The sequence below is a fragment of the Pongo abelii genome, chromosome X, assembly GCF_028885655.2.
Source record: "Pongo abelii isolate AG06213 chromosome X, NHGRI_mPonAbe1-v2.0_pri, whole genome shotgun sequence".
Taxonomy (NCBI): domain Eukaryota; kingdom Metazoa; phylum Chordata; class Mammalia; order Primates; family Hominidae; genus Pongo; species Pongo abelii.
Genome location: NC_072008.2, coordinates 21,752,445 through 21,774,263, shown reverse-complemented (window position 1 = coordinate 21,774,263; position 21,819 = coordinate 21,752,445). Strand labels below are relative to the sequence as shown.

The window sequence follows — 21,819 nt, the reverse complement described above, 5'->3', positions numbered from 1 at the left end:
ATGTTTTCACAATAAACTTACTATGTGTCAATTTCTAATAATAGGCTCTCCATAGAGGTTGCCAGAAGCCATGTGTTGGGAAGAAGTATAGTTGGATTGAAAGGAGCCAGTAATGACAGATGAGAAAGCACTAACCTGCCAAAACACTGTATCCTAAATATCAAACAGGCAAATTTCAGAGTTTTATGGTTTTGAGGAAAGGTTTCCAATATTATCCTTATACAAAGCGTTTTTCTTCCTCAAAAGTGCATTACAATGGATGAATCTTGAAAACATTATGCCAAGTGAAAGCAGTCACAAAAGACCACATATTGTATGATTTCATTTATATGAGATATGGAGAATCTATAGAGATAAAAAGTAGATTAGCAGTTGCTTACAGCTTCGGGGATTGGTGATATAGGGAGGTGACAGATAAAGGGTATGAAGTTTGTTTTTGAGGTGATGAAAATATTCTAAAATTAGACTGTGGTGATGGTTGCACAACTCCGAATATACTAAGAACCACTGTTCAATTTAAATGGATGAATTGTATGATATGGAATTATATCTTGATAAAGCTATTACCAAAAAGAGCACATTAAATTTGTAAAAAAAATTAAATGGCCATTATACATGGAAGTTCCTAATTTTGGATTTCTATAAACACATACAATTATTTTAGAGGTGGCAAGAACTCTGTAATTTAGATTTAGCTAGGGAGGGCCAGTTGGAGAAAAGTGGAGTGCTGTGGCTGATGAGCATTGCCGCCTTGATATGGGAAGTGAGGTGAGTGCTTGGAAGACTTTAGTTCTAGGGTCTGTCACAGGATGTGAAGATGCATGAAGGGATCAGGGACAGCAATTCACTGTCCTGACGAGGGGTAGGGGGTTCAGGGCAAATTGCAGGGTCTCAATAGGTATTCTGGGGTGAGTAGCTGGGCCTTCAACAGAAGCCCAGCCATATAAATTGGGGCATGGAGGGTGTACTGGGGCAAGATGGGCACCTGGGGCATCTGGAGCCTTGCGTTTGGGTAGGAGGAGTAGCAGTACATGTGACTGGGTGCTGAGAGGCATGTGGGGTTAGACTGGAGTTGCAGGGCTGCACGAGATAGTAAGTCTTTCTCAAAGGACTTGAGTCCACCTGGACTCCTTAGTTGGGGGCCACCCATGGTCATCCACTTGATTCCTAGGGATGTAAGCTCATGGCCTTACCAGGATGTGTCCTAAATCCTAGCTGTATGATGCAAAGGAGAACAAGAGATAAGGAAGTAATTGTCCCTATCAAGTTCCTTTAAATAACCCTTTACTCCTTCCCTGTATCTGTTCGACTCAACATTACTTATGCCAAAGACCATGACAGAGGCTGCAGATACAAAGACCAAGAAACAGTCCCTGCCCTCTGGAATTTATAGCCTAAAAGGGAAGGCAATTCATGAGTAGATCATTTTCATCATAATGACTTCACCCTGTTAGATCTGTCTATCAACATTCCTTCAGGTTGGGTCACAAAGCTTGATTCTAGGGAACCCAAATCGCTATGGTCTGAATGTATACGTCCTCCTGAAATTCATATGTTGAAACTTAATCTCCAATATGATAGTATTAAGAAGTGTGACTTTTGGGAGGTGAGGAGTGTCATTACAAAAGAGCCCTGAGGGAGTCTGTTAGCCCCTCACCCCTCTGCTATGTGAGTACACAGTCAGAAGGCACCACCTGTGAAGGAGAGAGCCCTCACTGGACACTAAATCTGCTGGCAATTTGATATTGGACTTATCAGCCTCTGGAACTGTAAGCAATAAATTTCTATTGTTTATAAATTACCCAGACTACGGTGTTTTGTAATAGCAGCCGAAACAGACTGACACCAACTTAAGATACACATCTACAACAACTTTAAAAAGCACACACTGAAATTTTATTTAGCATACTTAATATTGCACAAATTAAAACAATTGAACTCATGGACACAGAGAGTAGAAGGATGGTTACCAGAGGCTGGGAAGGGTAGTGCGGGCTGGGGAGGTGAGGATGGTTAGTGGATTAAAAAAAAAAATAGAATGAATAAGACCTACTATTTGATAACACAACAGGGAGACTATAGTCAATAATAAGTGTGCATTTTAAAATAAAGAGTATAATTGGATTGTTGGCAACTCAATGGATAAATGCTTAAGGGATGGATATCCCATTCTTCATGATGTGCTTATTTCACAGTGCATGTCTGTATCAAAACATCTCATGTACTCCATAAATATATACAGCTACCATGTACCCACAAAAATTAAAAATAAAAAATTGCACAGAAATTAAAATACTTATATTTTTCATACATATTACTCAAAGGACAATGATTTTTTTATTTAGACTGACAGTTACATTTTCTAAAGAAGGTCTTATAAACACACCTAATATGAAAACATCTTCAGTTAACACAGTTCATTAAACCTTCAATGGCAAAATATGTTAAGGCAAAATATGTTGGGCCAGCAATAAACACATACTTGTTATGTAAAACTGGATTTTTGATGTTAGGAGTTTGAAGTTTCTCACGGCATCTTTATTCTCAAGTGTGACATTTTGGATTCAATCTGGAAGCATGGTGATGGACAGATCAGATGGGACAAGATCCAATTTCTGGATTAAATATATGCTGTTTAAAAGACCTACTTAAACAGCTTTAAGTTGAAAAAGGGATAAGTGTACTTTATCACCCTGACTATTTGGCTTAAATAAACTGTGTGTTGTACAATTTTATTTTTATCATACATAAGGTCACAAAATATAGTGGGGAGGGAGCCCTTGATTCTAGTACAGACTTGGTAACTTAATATCCAAGTCATCCAGACAAACCGTACTCTCACTGGGGCTTGTTTGTCACATTTGTTTAAAAATAAAAACAAGATTTCAGAGAAAATTCTATTGGGTTGGGTAAAGGCCATTTGAATTCAAAATATAGATCTGTGCAAAGTGAACCAAACTGGTATTTTGCTTGTGAATCAATAATTTTAATGCTAAAACCCCCAAATCCCCACAAATCCAGCACCTGCCCTCCCAACCCAGCTTTAGCTCTAACATTAGGAATTCAGATTGGAGTATTTTTAGCCTCTGGAGTTTAAGGAAGCCCAATTGGAGCCCCTGCCTGCACTTTATAATTTGGCTAATTTAAGTCATAATGCAGTTTCATCTTTGACAGCAAAATCATTTTACTAATACTTTTATGCATTTAAAGAATTACTTCTAATTGGAGACCTTGTAAGTACTAATGGCATGCCAGGTAGGAAATGACAGAATTTTATCCTTCCTTGAACTGTTTTTCCCTATGAAATACAACCCCAGCTGTCAGAAATACAAGTTATTACAGATGCCCTCAAAAGGCTCACCTAAAAAATGCTGCCAGAAGGGTTGCACTAGAAAATAGAAAAATCAATCCCAGATGAAAGCAAAAGAAAGAAGTCTCCAAATTGGCAAAAATAAAAAAAAAATAAAAAGAAAGAAAAGGACCAGTTATATTAATCATTTAGTTATTTAAGAACAGGATGGAGATGGAGAGATGCTTTCCTAAAGTCTCAAGATCAGGGTGGTTTTAGTCATTTCCATGCTGGGCTGTTTCTTGTAAAAAATAACTTTATGAGGAAGGGCCCTACGAAATTCCAGCTTTACCGAGCTTTGCAACCGTACTGCTCATTATCCCGGGATAACATCGAGGATGTAGCAGCCAGTAATTAGATCAGAGCGTGGAAAATCGGGGAGAGAAATTGGAAGGAATGATTTTTTTTTTTTTTCTTAAAGGAAGTGGACACTGAGTGGCAGAAAATCCAAGTCAACCACAGTTTCCTTGTTCATGCTGCAAAGGGATGGGTCAGGGGCAGTGTCCAAGAATAGGAAGGGAAAACTCAGGTGAGCTCTGGGAACGGGCGTGGGAACAAAGGTGAAATGAGCCAGCCTGGGAGACGCGAGCTGCCTCAGGAAGGGCTCAGAGTAGGCCCAGCATCTCGCAAGGGTGAGTCCAGGTGAGGGACGTTACCTAGCGCCGCTGGCGGGGAGCTTGGGATTCGCCCGGGAGTGGTTCCCGCCAGTGCCTCCTCAGCGCGCAGCGGCCTACTGGGTGTCAGCGCGCAAAGTCGCAGCTTAATCCTCGCTCCGGCTGGATTAATTAGGGCCTCTTCAAAGCAGAAAGTTGAGCCAGGGCTTATTTCCCAGACACAGGGGCACTGGGAGGTCGACACTCCTCCTGCCCAGCCGGACGCCCCTCCGCCGACACTATTGGGTCGAGGGGCTCCGGCGACTCGTGCCTCTCCAGTGAACTCCGGCTCCCGCAACCCCAGCCGGGTTCCTGGGACCCTCTGGCGACATTGGTGGCCAGTAGGGTCACTGGAGTCAAGCCCTTGGCCCGGGCCGCTTCACCCGCGCTCGTGCCCTCGGTTCGCGGCCAGCAGTCAGGGCGCGGGGCGGGGCGCGCCCGGGAGGCCGAGGCGGCGCGCTATTCCTGTCGCTGTGAGCTACCGGCATGTTATGTGCGGCGCCCAATCACGCCTCTGACCCGCCGCTCTGACCTGCGCCCTCCCCTTCCTAATCCCCTAGGCTTTGAGTTGATCCTCCGCGCGGAACAAGCTCACCCCCCTACTGCCCCGTAACCAGTTGTCCCCGGCCTTCGCGGGTGCCCGCAGAATCCGTCCTCCTCGTCCACCCCGGAGAGGTCAGAGTCCTCGCCCTGCACTCCCGGGACGCCGCATCTGCGCCGTCGGACATCCAGCACCCCCGGAGTCCACTGGCAGCTCGGTTCTTCCAGGTGATGGTGTGCGGCCACCGCCGCCCCTGGCGTGCAGGTGTGGGCTCTCCACATTGGGCCGGGGAGGGGACTTCGGGCAACGCGCTGGAAGCCTCGGCAGTCGTGGAAACCAAGCCCCACACTCCCGGGAAGCCTCCAAATTCCGCGCCCTCCGTTACTAGGGGGCACCGAAAACCGTTTCCAGACCGGATTTGCTCTGAGAGGGGCACTGGGCGATCTGCAGGTCTGGATGAAGGAGCCCTGGGCTTTAAACTGAGCAGGCAGAAATGGGCCCCTGCTAGGGGCTCTGTGGCTTACGCGGGGGTCTCGGGAGTGTTGTGCCCCGGGATGCCTCCGGCCCTGCCCAGCAGGCCTCTGGTCCCGCCAGGCTGCTTCCAGCCCTGGGCAGAATGAGTTACTTCCTGTCTTACTGCAAAGCTCATGGCGGCGCGCTGCTCACCGGCTACCAGGCCCTGCGCGCCGAGGGCTTCCTGTGCGACGTGACACTGGAGACCGAGGGCAGCGAATTCCCGGCGCACAGGTCGCTCCTGGCGTGCTCCAGTGACTACTTCAGGGCCCTGTTCAAGAGCCACACCCAGGAATCCCGGGCGCGCGTGATCCACCTGCACGTGCCATCGGCAGCCGGCCTGCAGCGCCTGCTGGACTTCATCTACACTGCCTGGCTGTCGCTTTCCATGGACACTGTAGAGGACACTCTGGAGGCCGCCAGCTACCTGCAGGTCACCGAGGCCCTGGGGCTCTGTGGGCGCTACTTGGAGCGTCAGCTGGCTCCAGAGAACTGCTGCTTCGCCGCCAACGTGGCGGCGCGCTTTGGCCTGGCTCACACGCTGGACGCCGCCGAGCGCTGCATCGTGAGCCACTTGCGGGAGCTGCTGGCGCGGGGCGCGGGCCCCGCGGGACTGCTGGAGCTCAACCCTACATCGCTGAGGGCTGTACTGGGTGCCCCCGACGTGGCGCGGGTGCCCGAGGCCCGGCTGCTGGGCCTGGCGTTAGCTTGGTTGCGGCAGGAGCCCACAACTGAGCGCCTGGCACACTGTACAGAGTTGCTGGAGCGTGTCCGCTTTGGCCTGGTTCCCGCCGACGTACTGCGGCGCGTGTACTCGGGCTCTGGCCTCGTGCTGCCCGCCCCGGTCAAGGGCCTCATCATCCAGGCCCTCAACTACCACACGATGCCCTCCCGCCAGCCGCTCCTGCAGGGCGAGCAGACCAGCATCCGGAGCCCCCAGACCCGCATCTTGTTGGTGGGGGGGCGCAGGGCACGGGAGGTGGTGACTGAGGAGGTCGCGGCCCCGCAGAGGGCAGCTAGGGGCCGGGTCGCCGCCCCAGAGCCCGAGGAGGAAGAGGAAGAGGAAGAGTTGGAGGAAGAGGAGGAGGAGGAGGAGGAGGAGTGGGAGCTCACCCAGAACGTGGTGGCCTTCGATGTGTACAATCACCGCTGGCGCAGCCTTACGCAGCTACCCACACCACTGCTGGGGCACAGCGTGTGCACCGCGGGCAACTTCCTGTTTGTCCTGGGTGGGGAGAGCCCTTCCGGCAGTGCATCCTCTCCCCTGGCCGACGGCTTGCGGGTGGTCACGGCCCAAGTGCACCGTTACGACCCGCGCTTCCACGCTTGGACGGAAGTGCCCGCCATGCGGGAAGCGCGGGCCCACTTCTGGTGCGGCGCGGTGGGCGAGAGGCTCCTGGCCGTCGGGGGCCTGGGCGCGGGCGGTGAGGCGCTGGCCTCGGTGGAGATGTACGACCTGCGTCGGGACCGTTGGACGGCGGCTGGGGCACTACCGCGGGCTCTGCACGGTCACGCGGGGGCCGTCGGGGACCGCGGTGTTGTGTACATCTCGGGGGGCAAGGCAGGGAGAGGCGAGGGCGGAGCGAGCAGCCTCCGGGACTTATACGTCCTGGGCCCTGAGGAGCAGGCTTGGAGCAAGAAGGCACCCATGGGCACCGCACGTTTTGGGCACCACATGGCAGTGCTGCGAGGCGCTGTGTTTGCTTTTCTGGGGCGATACGAGCCCTTCTCTGAGATCGAGCGCTACGACCCCGGCGCCGACCAGTGGACTCGGTTGCGGCCGCTACCCTACGACCGCTTCTGCTATGGGCTGGCCGTGGTCGAGGAGACAGCGTTGCTGCTGGGCGGCCTCAAGTGGCGGGACTCGCGCCAGGTACCTACCCGCAACGTGGTGGGCTACGACCTCGACCTGGACCGTTGGGAGGACATCGGCTGCGCGTTGCCCTGGGCCTGGAGCGGCCTGCAGTGCGCAGTGCTGCAGCTGGCCGAGGGTGGGGACAACGAGAGGGAGGGAGAGGCTGGAGAGGCGCTAGATTTGGTGCTGGGCTGAATGGGTCAGTCCAGTTTCTTTCTGCAATGGAGGAAAAAGTCGCGCTTGGCTAGTCTTACAGAGCAACGGATGGGCTTTTTCTAAGAAAGGGATTCTGGGAGCAGAGTGGCTTCTGAAGGTTAACAGGCAAACAAGGCCTTGAGCAAAGAGAAACACTTCTCCTTGAGCTGAGAATGGGAGACGGGGGTGGGGGTCAAATAGAAGGCTATATGAATCAACTTCAGTGAGCTGGTGAAAGAAAATTTTTAGAAAGGCTCACGCAAGGCTAGAGAAGGACTTTCACAAATAAAATATGACCTTATTTTCCCTCTTACAGTTAAAGTGTTTCCCTAGGTGCAAAACAGTGATTACTTATGTGCCAAAAAAAAAGGCCAAAAAATGTACCACAGGAAGTTTATACAAAACTCAGAAAATTGTTGGCTATAAAGGCTGTAATTAAGTCCTAGGAGATGGCATTATCTGAATAAATAGTGAAAGGAGAGTACCTTGGTTAAATACCATGAAATCATTGTAAGGGGAACTATGATTTTATGATCCGGAGCCATGGTTACAGTTCTGCTCTGATGGTTTGATATAAATATGGAACTGAGAAGGAAAAAAAAATCTCTAAGCACTCTTTTTTTAATCTACAAAGTATCCTTAAATTTTTCTGTCACCGGTGTCACCCTAGGCTGCTTTTGCCCTGACTTTAGACAGCTCACTGGTTTTAAGTCACATTTCATCAACCCTTAGCTATAATAATCAGGATCCTCTGGTTAAGTGGAATGTCTAACCAAAACAAAACAAAAACTGATTTCTTTCATACTCTTTTAAATGTTCATTCTGCAGACATACTGTAGATTATATTTGTAAAAAAAATCAATTTTTGGTGGTTACCCCCACTTCCCCCAAAAGAATCACAGAGAAAGGAAAGAGGAATAGGTAAAGTTTTAAAGTTCGTGTCAGGTAAATGGGAAACCAGCTTGATTTTTCAGGGTCTTAGATAAGATACTTGTATATACTGAACAGGTGCTGCTTTTGGCTTGTATCACCAATGAGGCAGCAAAGTTAGAACTCGAAACTAGGGTGGGGGGTGGTGGCTGTATAATTAAGTCACAAAGAAATGTGGTAAGGACTTTTCATGAATAAAGTAGGTGCTTTATAAGGATTCATTAAGAGCTGAATTTATTTGACTTCAGTTTACAGTGCTGCCTCTCTCCTAGATTTGAAACGAATGCAATAAAATGTACAGATATTATATAGTGTTAAAAGGTCTCTTTCATGCTAGGCTAGCCACGAGTCTTGTCAAATTCATTAGTTTAATTTTTACCATTTAAAACAACAGAGCTGACTTTACAAAAGTAAAAGCTGCTTAGTAGCAACAGAGCTAGTCTTCCCATCAACTGCTTGCTGTTTACAGGCCACAACCTGGCCACTGTAAACATGACACATCCATCAGGTACATATATTTTTAAGTGAACATACACATTTGGTCTAGTAAACATCAATAAGTCTAAACACCTGTAACAAGCACACTTCATTTTAGGACAAGAGGTTTTTTTTTTTTTTTTTTTTTTTTTTTTTTTTTTTTTTACATATACAAAATCCCACAAATTTAATGTGCGTCAATATCCATGCAGTAAATAAATGTTTTTACAAATAGAGTTCTTTTTAAATGATAAAAATATTACACTGGACCCAAAATTCCATACAAACATTAATACATGATTTCTCATCCATTTTGACTAAATATAGGATTACTGAAAATGTGCTGTAGAAAGGCCACTCTCCTGTACAGTTGTGCAAAGTCTGCAAAACGATAGTGATTCAATGGTGGTTTCAAAAGCAAAGAAAAAGATCCCCGCTGTGGAGTTTTTACTTTCTCCTCTACAGCAAAAATATTCACTGGCATATATCTGAACTCTTAAAGATGAAAGTACATTCACTGAGCTGTACAGGCAACAGTATAAAGCTGATTAGAAGTAGATTTTAGGATATAGAATAGTAAAGGAGGTTCCCTTTCTCCTCCTGAAAAAAACAGCAAATTGTGACTTGTACGTTATGCAGCCAGACACTAAAAAGCAGCACAGTCATTTTCATGCTGTGATCACTTTCAAAAACAAGACGCTTATAAATGGAAATATATGAAGAGACTTTTCCTTAGACTTCATCCACTCTATAGAACAATTCATGAAGCCAGGAAAAAAACCTCTAAATTGTTTCTCTCATAATTCAATGTGACATCTCTCTGAATGACCATCACCTGCTTGCTCCTTAGAAGGGAAGTACATTTTTATTTTTCAATGTTGTTTTTTATAACACACATCAGCCTGTAACTAAACATATTGTACTTCCCTACCTGAAGTATAATTACGTAAGTTTAATTAGTGGACTAGGGGAAAATTGGAAACTAAGTGGAAAGTTGATTCATTTCAGTTTATACCTTGTTGTCTTTTAAGAGTTGGAGTTTAAAAACATGAGTTTGGGCTGAAATTTATATATATATAGCTGTTAGCTGCCTTTCTGGGTGTGTTAAGTCAGTTTTTAAAAATCCCCTCTCAAATTCTTCTGTACACAATCAGCATCTCATCACTACAAAAATAAAGGAAGATTTAAACCAAGAAAATAAAGCAGCTCTATCTTCAATTTTGGTCTTAGTTACAAAAACATCTTACAAAGCTTTGCCCTGATACACCAAGTGTTCTCATAGATTTGGAATAATATTTCCATTAACTTAGCTTTCACAAGTTAATAGACTATTAAGACGAATATTAGATACCTGAACTTTTCTTATGTCGATGCTCTTCTATTTTGCTTAGCTCTTGTATGTGCATCTACATTTCACAAAAATAAAACTACAGCATTAAACTTTGTGCAATGTTTAAGAAAATTCTTAGAACATTTTAATAAATATAAAAAAGGTTTAAATTCTTTCCCACCCACAAGGATGTCTGCACCTGAAAAAATGTGATTTACTTTTGAAGTCTTATTTATATAAAATTAACTTAAAGGGAGAAAAGATGACCATAGATAGAAAACTGCCTTTTGTGGTTTTACTACTTGAAGACCACCTGTATTTAGAATTGTTTGCAAAAGTTAATTTTAAGTCATTAAAGACAGTTGATTTTGCACATGGTAAACATAAGCTGAGCACTGATTGCATATAAAATATACAAATGCTCATTAAAGATAGTGGTATTGTGACCATATATGGTTTGTTTCATATAGTTTGGTAACATTAAAGTATAGCTTGTCAAGTGTTCCACACATTGATATAAAAACTACCTTATATACTTGTTCAGAGTACCAGCAGGTACTAGATGGTCTGAAGGCAGAATACATTTAGACATGCGTTTCAATGTATGAATGAGTGTGTGTTAGAGAGGAAGTGATTACATCTACTTCAGAAGAAATACTCAGTGGGTCATTTGAGGTGGTATTTTGACAGATATCCAAGAAAAGGTCGAGGTACATCTGCTTCCATTGTTGGAATTCTTTAGATGTCAAGTCTGGATTGTCTAGGACTTTATCGATAATGGCTACTTCCCCTTCTCTGGCCTGAAAAGAAAAATGATTCAACAATTAAGACAGGGACAAAGTTTTATTCAAGTTTAAAATAGTTAATAGGCAAAACATTTAAGAAGCCCATAGGAGATGGCTTTGGATACTCACACCCACCCAGCTCTTTAGACTCACGTCCTAGTGTACTTTTTTCTACACCTGAGGAATGCCTCCTTTTGCCCACTGTGTGGTTTGCTTTTTCTCTTTGCCTGTCCTTTTGCCCATCTCTGCTATGGAAACCTTTTTCATTCTTTAAGATCCAGTTCAAAAGCCTCTCATTTCTTCAAGCTGTGCTTAAACACTCAGAAAAGTTTTCTCCCTCATTTATGCCCCTTTACTACTCCATCAGTGCCACTGAGTACATTTGTCACATTCTATTTCTTGAGTTAACTTTTGCATGTGTTCTATCTCTCCTGCTTTATGGTAAGCTTCCCATACTTGAATGAGACTGAGCATGGCCCCCCTGTTACCACAAATACATAATTCTTGCTGTGTGAATGTTATGGCTCCCTTTCTGTAGCACTGGGGGCCTGTAATGGAGAATGGCTCTCCCATGTTGGAAGCTGGGTCTCAGCTGAAGACTGAGCTTCATTTTGGTATAACTCACCAAGCTAAAACCATCACCTGGGGAAGATGAGAATTTCCCAGGTGGAAGGTGGGATGGAGAAGTAGGGGTTAAGAAAGTCTGAGCAGCTCAGCCCTGCCTTTTAGGGACCCAAGTAAAGCTTAGGGAAGTGTAGAAAATGTTCTGCAGGAAGTAAGGCATACACCTCTGGGCCAGCCAGAGTTGGGAGGCAAAGAAAACAGTAAGGTGGTTAAGAAGTTGGTCTGGCCTCACAGACTGGAATATGGAAGAGGGCTGGGACTGAGGATGTTGTGAGTTGCCTGTGGTGGGATCTGAGATCTGTGCTTGGTGAGGGGGACTGTTAAAATTCCAGGAAATAGACACATCCAGGGTTGCTTGGCCAGCTATGCTTCCCTAATGAAGGAATTCATTCCCTATTAATTTTCCATGCCAAAAAGCATAGGGTTCTGTAGTTCATTTGTATCAATGAGGGACATTTTTTACAGTGACTTTTTGTTATCTTTCTTGGCCCCAGAGAATCGAGTGGAGCATTCATGTACCTGGTGACTCATCAATACTTAGTGAATTGAACATCGGCAGTAGCCATATATTTTGTCACTGGAAGAAAATACCTTGGGGACTCTACAGAGCATAAAAGACAGGGAAAAGGGGCTGTGAGATAGAAGGAGAGAAACAGGTCTTTAAGATCCATGAATCTAACCTGCTTCAAAATGCCTGCCTGCCTTCTAAACCAGGCAGTTTAGAACTGAATGGGGGAAGTGGAGAGGCTCTATAAGGTGGGAGGGTGATATCTTTGGAGTAGGATTAGTCACTGGAACTATTCTTACGACTATTACAGCACTCTCTAAAAATTCTGCTCTTCCCAAAAGTCCATTAAATTGTCCCCTGGATTTGCAGTAGTATTTGCATGACTACCAATTAAAAGCTAATGGAGTCTGAAAACTTTGCTGCTTGCTATCTGAAATTTTTTCAGGTCATTTTCTAGTGTGTCTATCTCTTTGGTATTCACCTATATTTCAAAATTACAAAACCTCAGCAGCATGCTATGGATCTGAAATATTTCCCAAAGGAGCCCTTTGACCTTTTGTTTCCTGAAATTACTACAGCACATACTCTGTATGATAGTTCTTTTCTTTTTTTTTTTAAATTATACTTTAAGTCTGGGATAAATGTGTAGAACATGCAGGTTTGTTACATATGTATACATGTGCCATGGTGGTTTGCGCACCCATCAACCCATCGTCTACATTAGGTAGTTTTCCTAATGCTATCCCTCCCCTAGCCCCCCACCCCCCGACAGGCCCCAGTGTGTGATGTTCCCCCTCCCTGTGTCCATGTGTTCTCACTGTTCAACTCCCACTTATGAGTGAGAACATACGGTGTTTGGTTTTCTGTTCTTGTGTTAGTTTGCTGAGGATGATGGTTTCCAGCTTCATCTATGTCCCTGCAAAGGACATGAACTCATCCTTTTTATGGCTGCATAGTATTCCATGGTGTATATGTGCCACATTTTCTTTATCCAGTATATCATTGATGGGCATTTGGGTTGGTTCCAAGTCTTTGCTATTGTGAACAGTGCCACAATAAACATACATGTACATGTGTCTTTATAGTAGAATGATTTATAATCCTTTGGGTATATACCCAGTAATGGGATTGCTGGGTCAAATGGTATTTCTGGTTCTAGATCCTTGAGGAATCGCCACACTGTATTCCACAATGGTTGAACTAATTTACACTCCCACCAACAGTGTAAAAGTGTTCCTATTTCTCCACATCCTCTCCAGTATCTGCTGTTTCCTGACTTTTTAATGATGGCCATTCTAACTGGCGTGCGATGGTATCTCATTGTGGTTTTGATTTGCATTTCTCTAATGACCAGTGATGATGAGCTTTTTTTCATGTTTGTTGGCTGCATAAATGTCTTCTGTTTTTGTTTTATAAGGGCACAGGGCCTGCTCAGGTGGCTTGTGCGGTAGGCCCTCTCCTTCAATCTCCCGCACTCCCCCACACACAGTGAGCAGGGCTCACTTGTCTGCCTCCTTTTCCAACTTCCTGCCTCTCTGCTCTCCTGTCCTCACCACCTCCTCCCCAACCCGGGGGCATATAATAAGGAGACTGGAGGCAATGTAAACACTTACAAAAATGTATAATAGGAGGGTAATATGTAAGTTGGGAACTGATAACGTAAACAGAACAATTATAAAATTTCTACATGGAACACAAATCACAATGGCTTCATCCCAAATGCACTGTAGTTCATGCAGGAAACAATCACGAAATATCTCACACTCTTTTAGCACCCACTATTGCATTCTGCATGCATGCTGTGTTCTTTTAGTAATGCTAATAATTACACTACATGGTATTTTTATCTTAGAAAATCTATAGACTGAGGAATAACACCAGCCCTGCATTTTTAGAAAACAATTTGAATCACATCCTGTTTTCTCCTAGAACTGAGTAAAATAACATTTAATCAGTGCTTTGAGACGTTAATGAAAAGTTAAGATGATCTCCTCTTTACCAATATACTTATTATGACACAGAAATAGCTCAGCTTCAAGTTCTTACTGCTTACCTCTTCTTCTCCCTAGGCCCCAATTTGTATTTCTTAACCTACAGTATCTGGTAATCCACTTTAAGAATGAATCTCTTCAAAGAAATTTGTCCTTCCATTTCTTGTCTTACCTTTAAAGTGCTTCTGAGAATTCTCAGCCGGTGTAGTTTTTCATTCATTACAGGATCATTACATCTTTTTATAAATGATAGCTTGTATTCCATCTTGGTTGAAATACGATGTTCTCCTAGTGGTGACAGACTGGCCTGCTCCAGTGCCCTGTATAAATCTTGCAATGAGTCTCCTAACTTTTCTTCTCTACTTTCACCTGCAATGTCCAAAAAAAAAAAAGAAAAAAAAAAGAAAAGAAAGAGAGAGAGAGAGAGACAGAGAAATGAATTCATTGCAATAAAGTTATTTGACACATGGAAAATTTATTAAAATATCAAAACTATCTGAAAAACAGGATAATGAATGACTATGAAAACACTATTATATTAAAAAACAACAACAAAAACCCACAGCTGCTAGTTATATTGGGTAACATTAGCTACAGGCAGCTAATTGTTTTAGAATGATCAAATAATAGGATTATTTGATTAACCAAATATACTCTTGATGGCAAATTGCCATATATATCTTGAGTCCAGCAAGTTCAAAGAATTATAATACAAAAGGCACACAACATGGAAACAATCCTGCACATTATATTTTAAAACATTAATAAATATCCCTTATCATTATGCTGATAAGCATAGAAATGCTGATTAATAGAACTCGCCTGGTTTAGCAATACTGAATGAACTGATTTTTACATTTTTCCAGATTTCATAAGATTGAATGGCATTCAATGGAGTATATTTGATTGTAAAAATCTTCCAATTGTGCCACAGAGGATTATTAGGTTTCATGTGACTGCCATAGTAATGCCTTGTACATTGTAAATATAGTAACTGATAATAAATTATCAATATTTTAATTAAAATGAAATATGGGAATATGTTTATATGCAAATATAGAGGGAAAATATGGCATGTGCTAAGAGAAGCTACTTAGTATTTGTAAGACCTGAGGAGAAAATACTCCAGTTAAATATTTTTGAGAAAAAAATGAGAGACTGGCTCAATAAGGATCTTAGACATAGCTGAACAAATAAAACTCCCATCTTGTTTTTTAATTGCCTGAACACTAATGTCGTATCTTTCTCAACAATGATAAACAAAGATGAACTAGGATTTTGCTTGGAGTGGTAGATTGAAGTAGGGCTATATCATCTTTTTTTAAATAGATAGCCAGAATCATATTTAAGTAATTACATTGGCCCAAAGAGTAAATATGGAATGTTGTTCAATCCACAATGGTCCATGTGAATATTTTAGGCTTTATGACAGTTTCAAAAAAAGATTCCTTAATTGGTAATGATACCATTTAACATTTAGATGTGCCACGCAGCAGGGTAAATGCTTAATCTTTATGATCTCATTTAATCCTCACAACAATACTAAGAGCAGATCTATTTTATCTTCATTTATAGCAGGGCAGTATCTTGCTCAAAGTCACACTTAGTAAGTGGTGGAGCTAGAATTCCATGTGGGCAGTCTGACCCCAGAATCCACGATTTTAACAAGAATTCTATACTGCCAATTTTTTTCAGTTGTCTTTTGAAATGTGTATTTAGCAGTAGATGCCAATGAATGTGAGACTTCCTTAAAATGCAGCATTCAAAAAATTTTTCAAAATGACTGTATCTAAAACTATCAAAAAGCCCAAAATGTACAGTACCTTAACCTAAAAAGGTCATTTTTAGGATTAAAAAGCAGCTTTATTTAAATTCCACATTCAACTTTTGGCTCTGCTACTGAAGTTAACAACTAACGGTAGGTATAGTCATTGAGTCCTTCTATTAGAAAATTCCTTGTTATCATCAGCACATGCTATCACTAAGTCCTCTGTGATAAATTTTAACTTCTTAACCATATATCTAAGTTAGAACTATAATCTAAAAATACAAAAATCTCTTTAAATAACAGCTTTTAAATTCTCTGTTGGCCCATCGCTGAATATATTCAACACCTAGAGGATTTTGAGGGATGGGGGATGGAAGACTGTAAAAAGGAGAAACTGCTTTGTGGGTTATGAACAAAATGGAAGCAAGATAGGGAATCTTAACTGAGAATGATTTGGCTTGAGGAAGGCACAAAATCATATGATCATTTAGAATAACTAAATGGAGTTGTAAAAACAAGAACACATTTAAACAGCATAAGTCTATTTCAGAAAATCATAGGCCAGGAAAGAACCCTGAGGAATTATATAGTAGTTATCGCATTCTTTTTTTCCTCAAGGCAATACTGCATCTAAAGCCAGATGTAATTTCATAGAGTAGAGGGTGGGGTAGAAAATGTGAGGCCTAACAGATGTGAATTATAGTAGTTAAGGTAAGGTATCAGGTGGCCTAATGTATTATTAGTTTTTCGGTTCTAGAAAGAAGGTGAAGGAAAAAGGGATTCAGATTTTAGCTTTAGGATTTAAGGGAGGCAGAGTATTTTTACATAGTAATTTTTATTTTAAAAGAACCTTCCTCCATATTACCTAACACTGTAGAAGGGTGCATATATTTTGTTTAAAAAAACATTTTGACCCAGTTTTCCCTCAGTTCTTAAAGCTTGTGAAATACTGGGCAGATGACTGATTTTATAAAATTTCAATGTAGTTTTACTTTAAGAAGGATGAATGAAGATTCAATATATAAAATGACATACATAGGTATTAAACAATAAAAACTGAAAGTTTCTCCCCCTTCTTGCTCTTACGGGGGAGAAAAGCATTCAATCAAAATACAACGTAATTCTACAAAGAGTCTGGTTTGACAGCTGTAAAAAGAATTGAGTATGGATTTATCTCTGGGCAGCACACTTGAACAAGCAATCACAATGAGATGGAACACAGAAACATTTCCAAGTATAGTAATGGGATAGTGTGGCACCTATCAGAGATAATAAGCCACCCCCTGCCCCCATCCCCTACACATCATACACATACACTACACAAGACACAGTAGTGGGATGAGTAAGGACGAGGGACTGAGATGCCAGGCTACCACAAAATGCCACCAATTACTTAACATTTTAAGACTAGACAAAGAGTCTTTTTATTTTCAAAAGGGCGGTTGGTGAGGGGCAGAGTCACATTATAAATCTGATTCACTGTGCTCAACAGTCAAAACAACACAGAACTCAACATTCAAGACAAAAACAGACCTTTATTTTCTTTTATAATTTTCAATTGGTTTCCTTGATTTTTCTCAGATGAATACCAATTAAGTCAACTGGGGCTACTGTTGCAACTGAAAATATGAAAGCACCTTTATTTTCTTCTTTTTTTGCCCTCTTCTTCATCTCCTTCTCACTTCTCTTCAGGCTTCTCTCTTTTTTCAACCCTTGCTTTTTCTTCCTTTAGAAGAGGCTTGCTTTGGAAGAGGAGGCAAGCACTTGGTGAGGTCTGCTTCCTGATTGACTTTCTTTCAATGTGCCAGTTCAGCCACTGGAACACTGGCTGAAAACCAGCTCTTTTGCAATTTGAATGAATGTTTTCTGAAAGTTGGCAAAGTGTAGAGACCACATTCAAATCACAGGACATATATAGGAACCTTCTGTGATTCCTAATGAGGAACTGTATCACTGCTATAATGAAATTTTAATTTGTATCTAATTTATTCAGGAAATCTGGGCCTATGCAGAAATAAATTTCCCCCCAAATTATATTTACGTTTACAACATGTAAATTAGTCCTGTGTCAGATTACATACTTTTGAATTCCAATTTTATTGAAGCAAAGAGTGCATATAAAATTTTCTTTCCTACATAAAATTTCATTGATTGATGGATTTGAGGATCATAATTAAGTTATTGATGAATTAACTTGTATTCTGTGCCAAGGGAGGGTCATTTAAGGCTGTGTCATACTTGATGGGGTGAAAGAAGATCCTCCTTATTGTCCCTTTCATATTCTGCTCCACTATGAAATATTGTGAATCTAGGAATGTAGTGAGCATCATTATTTGTCTTTTTCAGGTTGCCTATGACCTCTAGGTAGTAAGTGATAAATGAAAGCCCAAAGAAAAGAATAGCTAATGAAAAATACCAGTTTGTTGGAATCTCTTGCAAATTGCTTATTAGAAGATAATAATGCATTTCTCAAATACCAAAAAGTCTTTGGTTGACGTATTTCTTACATTCAGGCTCAGTGGTTTCCAAATTTTTTCTGATTGCACACTCTTATTAGTTAAAACACTTCTGTTTTATCGAACAGAAACTTATATACATGTATTACTCTATAGTAATAGATAGAAGTTATAAAACATACACAAAAAGAAATTCAAAAGGATGAGAGATAAAACCCAAGGAAAAATTCCAATGTTTTTTCTTCCTGTACCTTAATGGACCCTCGTGTGCCCTACTTCAGAGACTTAGACTGTGACTTTTCCAGGAGTACAATTTGTCCCACTCATATTTGCATTTCCCCTTCTTCTACCTGGCACAGTGCCTCATGCAACCCAACACATTCCAACAGAGTGATGGTTTTCTTTACTTTATATATGAACTACTCCAAAGAGGGTTCCCTAACAGGTGACTGTGTAATTATTAGGACAGTCTATTGTATCATATTGTTCATGAAACTTGGCAACCTAAAATTTTACTCTAGTATCCGCCCCATTTTCCCATCCCTGCCATGACAATGTTGAAGGAGCATAAAAAATGAAAACAAAACAAATAAGTAAACCAATTGGGCTCTTGAAGAATGAAGCCAATGATGGATAATGAGTTCTGGTACATATTTTGGAAGGGATCTGTGATCTTGTAAAATTGGACAATGATATCCTTGTGGAAACAGTTGTTCCTTCTGCAATACAGCTGTGTAATGAGCCCAGAAGGTTGGGAAAGACTAAATCACAAATGGTAGAGAAGACTGGACATAGTCAGATTTGAGAGACATTCATTCTTGTACAGTTGCAGAGTGCTTTAAGGCTTCCAGGCGAATGATATCAAGTATGTGAAACACTATTCTTGTCACAAAAGGCAATTAACATTTGCATTGAGAACACCCGAATATTTTCTATGAATATGAATTTACTAGCAAGCCATAATGAATAACTTATTTACATGTAAGGTGACAAACTTTTAATGGGCTTAATGTCTTTGGAGGTTTTATGATAAGGATGATTAAGTATTCAGGGGTTTATACTATAATTTGAATGTCTGTAATTAAATACTAGCTCTCTTAATTCATGCTTTTATGTAAGTCAATCAGCTATGCCTAGCATTATAAAACTGGGTTTGGGGAAGGCAGTTTGTTATATCAAAAAAAAGCATAAGATTTTAAAAGCTGGCTTTTAGTCCTCCATCTGTAATCAACTACTTGTTTCATATTTAGGGGTAAGTTATTTATTTTCTTTTAGGCAAAGTAACAATACACAAACATTACTATTGGGAAATAATTTCTCTGAGTAAAGAAGTCTATTTTAGTGAGAAAAAAACCCTTCTCTTAAAAGAACAGTTTGAGTGACTCCACCAACATTTGCTAAGTGTATTTTTAAAGAACATGTAAAGCCCATCCTTGTAATAATGATAATGTGCTTCACTGAAATCAAGTACTTGTGTCTGTCAATTCCTTCCTTACAACACTAAATCTTGCTCCATAAAGATGTGACAAAAGAGATAGAGCTAAAGTTTATTCTATACTTCCTTCTCTGAACATGTAATTTCTGTTAAATTATGCAGTTTAATGATAAAAATACACGACAGTGGTTGAATTTTCAGGGCACTATAGTATTTACGACAAGTAGTTCAGATGGCAAAATCTTGGTGTCCTTAGCATTGATTTATTGCCCCAAAGAAGGGAAGGTTCTTTGAAGGACAATCAAAAATATAAATGACAGTTTAGGTTTACCCACAGAATTTAGAAAATTTAACCACTAGGAATATGGAAGTCAAAGTGCTGGCTCTCAGGCAGGAATTCATAAAGGAGACAGTTTAAAACCAAAGCTAAGAGATGATTATTTTTGAAAATTAATGTGGAGTCACTATATTCCCTAATGGAAAAAAAAAAAAACAAATTCTCTAGATCACAAAATTTTACTATGACTTAAACAGGGAGAATGACCCAAGACAATCCCATAAATATTAAATGCCAATAAAGCCAATAAAATGCTTTTTGATGGATTTCTATATACCAGAACCATCATTTTATATATATATATTATATATATATATATATATATATATATATATATATGTTTTAAAAAACACATTAAAATGGTTAGAGCACAGAGGCAATTGTAAGGCAGATCAATGTGATTTTATTCACAGACACAAATTCCATTTGTGAGAAAGAAGCACTGATTACTTCTTTTTAGAAAGATATTTACTATCAGGCATACTTAGCAAATTATTTAGCTATCTGAAAAGATCTGATACCAATTGGTCATATTTTTATTTTTAAGTAATTTATATTTTTACAGGTATTCACATTATGCAATACCACACACTGCGGTGACAGGAAGAAAAAAACATTTCAAAATACAGTGTTAAATTATCTGTTCATTGCACAGTATGAAATATCCATTAATTAGCATTAAAATTATTACAGTGTATCTTATCCAACTAAAGGAAATTTCACATCCACTACAGAAGAAAAATAAGCAATATTGATTGAGCCATAGGGGACCCAGTTACATAGTATTAAATAATATCTGAAGCTAGTTTGAAAGACATCCAGACAAAATACTTTTCAAAAATGAAACCCACAGCCTATAGATTCAAAATATTTTACAGAAAAGAAAAGCTCATGCCTGCCCTAAGAGGCAACACCACTTGTGTACAAGTGCCAAGAAATAAGGAGAAAGTTAGGATTTTAGCTGAAGATTCTATAATAAAGCCTGGCATGAGAAATTTTCTTCATTAATGTCACCGAAAGCAGTCTCTGTGTTGCACCTGAATACACTTTATAATAGAATAAACATAATAAGTTTCAAAGCAAATTGTGTATACCTTGCCTTAATAGATTACACTTAATTTAGTACAATACAGCATGTCAAGTTTTAAAAATGCAAAATACACTTAATACATAATTTGCTTTCTCTGCTTTGCCTTAAAGAGGCCACCAAAGAGTCCATTAAACAGCCAGAATTTTCTAGTTATTGAAGCTGATCCCTCTCTTTTCCTGGTGTCAGGAGAACACAACTGAGGTATTACCACACAGAGCCCTTTCCCAGTTAAGACCCTTTCCCCTTCTGTTCTCCCACAGAAACCGCAGTTTTCTGTTACTGTGCTCCATCTTGATTGGCTTTGATCTTATGCTAGTCCCAATGTAGAAAGCTCGCATTCTTCTTAAGAGTGGCCTGCCCCTCTTATATCCCTTTGGGAGGCCCCCAATCCAAAACACTTGATGATCTAAGCTTTTTACAAGTCTGTTTTCTGTTATAAACAGCAAGGACGAGGCCATTTTAGTTGCTTGCAAGAGGTTGATGTTGAGTCTGCGCCGTACCGACTCTCTCCGATCTAAATTCTCTAAACATTAGCTTATCAATCTGTGAGTCCAATGGGTTGAGTGCCAACAGAAGTGGATCCGATTTGGCATGGAGAGGTTCTACCAACTCTCGCAGTGTATTAGCCTAATATGATAAAGCAGTGATACAATATGATGAAAGACCTGCGAGTGCCATTATTTCCAAAGCATATTAGTATTTGTATTAGAAATACCATCATGCAATACCCATGAAGAGAAAGTAGAAAAATATGGCTAGAATTGCATATGGTTTTAATACAATGTCTTTCTGTTGGCATGCAAGTCTACTTGGCCATAAATGGGACACCTTTTGCTTTAAACTTGGTTGTTTGGAAATGTTAATCTCCCAGATACACACAATAACACACAGTGCAGAAAAATATTTTCCCACCACTATACTTGTATATGCACATCTATAATTTTAATCAGAATAGTTTATGTTAAAATATCCTCCATATACA

The 21,819-nt window shown here is 41.0% G+C and overlaps 2 protein-coding genes across 8 annotated transcripts in view; one reads left to right on the top strand and one right to left on the bottom strand.

Annotated features, from left to right (window-relative positions):
- The first annotated feature begins 5,124 nt into the window (after nucleotides 1-5,124).
- KLHL34 (kelch like family member 34) lies at nucleotides 5,125-8,677 on the top strand. The gene has a single exon (XM_002831447.4). The coding sequence runs from the start codon at nucleotides 5,160-5,162 to the stop codon at nucleotides 7,104-7,106; it is 1,947 nt and encodes a 648-aa protein (XP_002831493.2). The 5' UTR covers nucleotides 5,125-5,159; the 3' UTR covers nucleotides 7,107-8,677.
- The window catches only part of CNKSR2 (connector enhancer of kinase suppressor of Ras 2), a 287,144-nt gene continuing 273,578 nt past the window's right edge, over nucleotides 8,254-21,819 (bottom strand). For 4 of the 7 annotated variants that reach the window (XM_024240331.3, XM_024240332.3, XM_024240333.3 and 1 more), the window contains 2 exons: nucleotides 13,924-14,120; nucleotides 8,254-10,643 (listed from right to left, as the gene is read on the bottom strand). In XM_024240331.3, the coding sequence (XP_024096099.1) occupies nucleotides 10,428-10,643; nucleotides 13,924-14,120 (413 nt within the window). In that variant the 3' untranslated portion in view covers nucleotides 8,254-10,427. 7 annotated transcript variants of the gene reach the window in all.